General features: G+C 59.4%; 1 protein-coding gene across 1 annotated transcript in view; it reads right to left on the bottom strand.

Moving 5' to 3' along the window:
• Positions 1–222, bottom strand: part of Dlx6 (distal-less homeobox 6) — a 4,299-nt gene extending 4,077 nt beyond the window's left edge. The window contains exon 1 of the mRNA XM_033756070.1: positions 4–222. Coding sequence (XP_033611961.1) covers positions 4–128 — 125 coding nt within the window. The 5' untranslated portion in view covers positions 129–222. The remainder of the gene's footprint in view (positions 1–3) is intronic.
• Positions 223–254: the final 32 nt, after the last annotated feature.

A 254-nucleotide genomic window follows, 5' to 3' on the forward strand; every position in this document is an offset into this window, starting at 1 on the left:
TGCGAGTGCGGCGGCGGCGGCGCGGGCTGCTGCTGCGGAGGTTGCTGCTGCTGCCCGAACTCCATGAAAGCGGATTTGGACGAGTCCTGGCCTTCCAAGCCGTCAGCCATCGTAGTCATGGTCATCATCAAAACTTTGGGGGCTGGAGAGAGCCTTCTCCCGGGTTTCCTCCACCCTCCCCCACTTGGCTCGCGCGGCTCTCCCCTCTGCAGCCACCTTAGCTCTTGGGATCCTTGCAAAAAAAAAAAATTAAA

The sequence above is a fragment of the Fukomys damarensis genome, unplaced genomic scaffold (genome assembly GCF_012274545.1).
Source record: "Fukomys damarensis isolate Sample0158 unplaced genomic scaffold, DMR_v1.0_HiC HiC_scaffold_4, whole genome shotgun sequence".
NCBI lineage: Eukaryota > Metazoa > Chordata > Mammalia > Rodentia > Bathyergidae > Fukomys > Fukomys damarensis.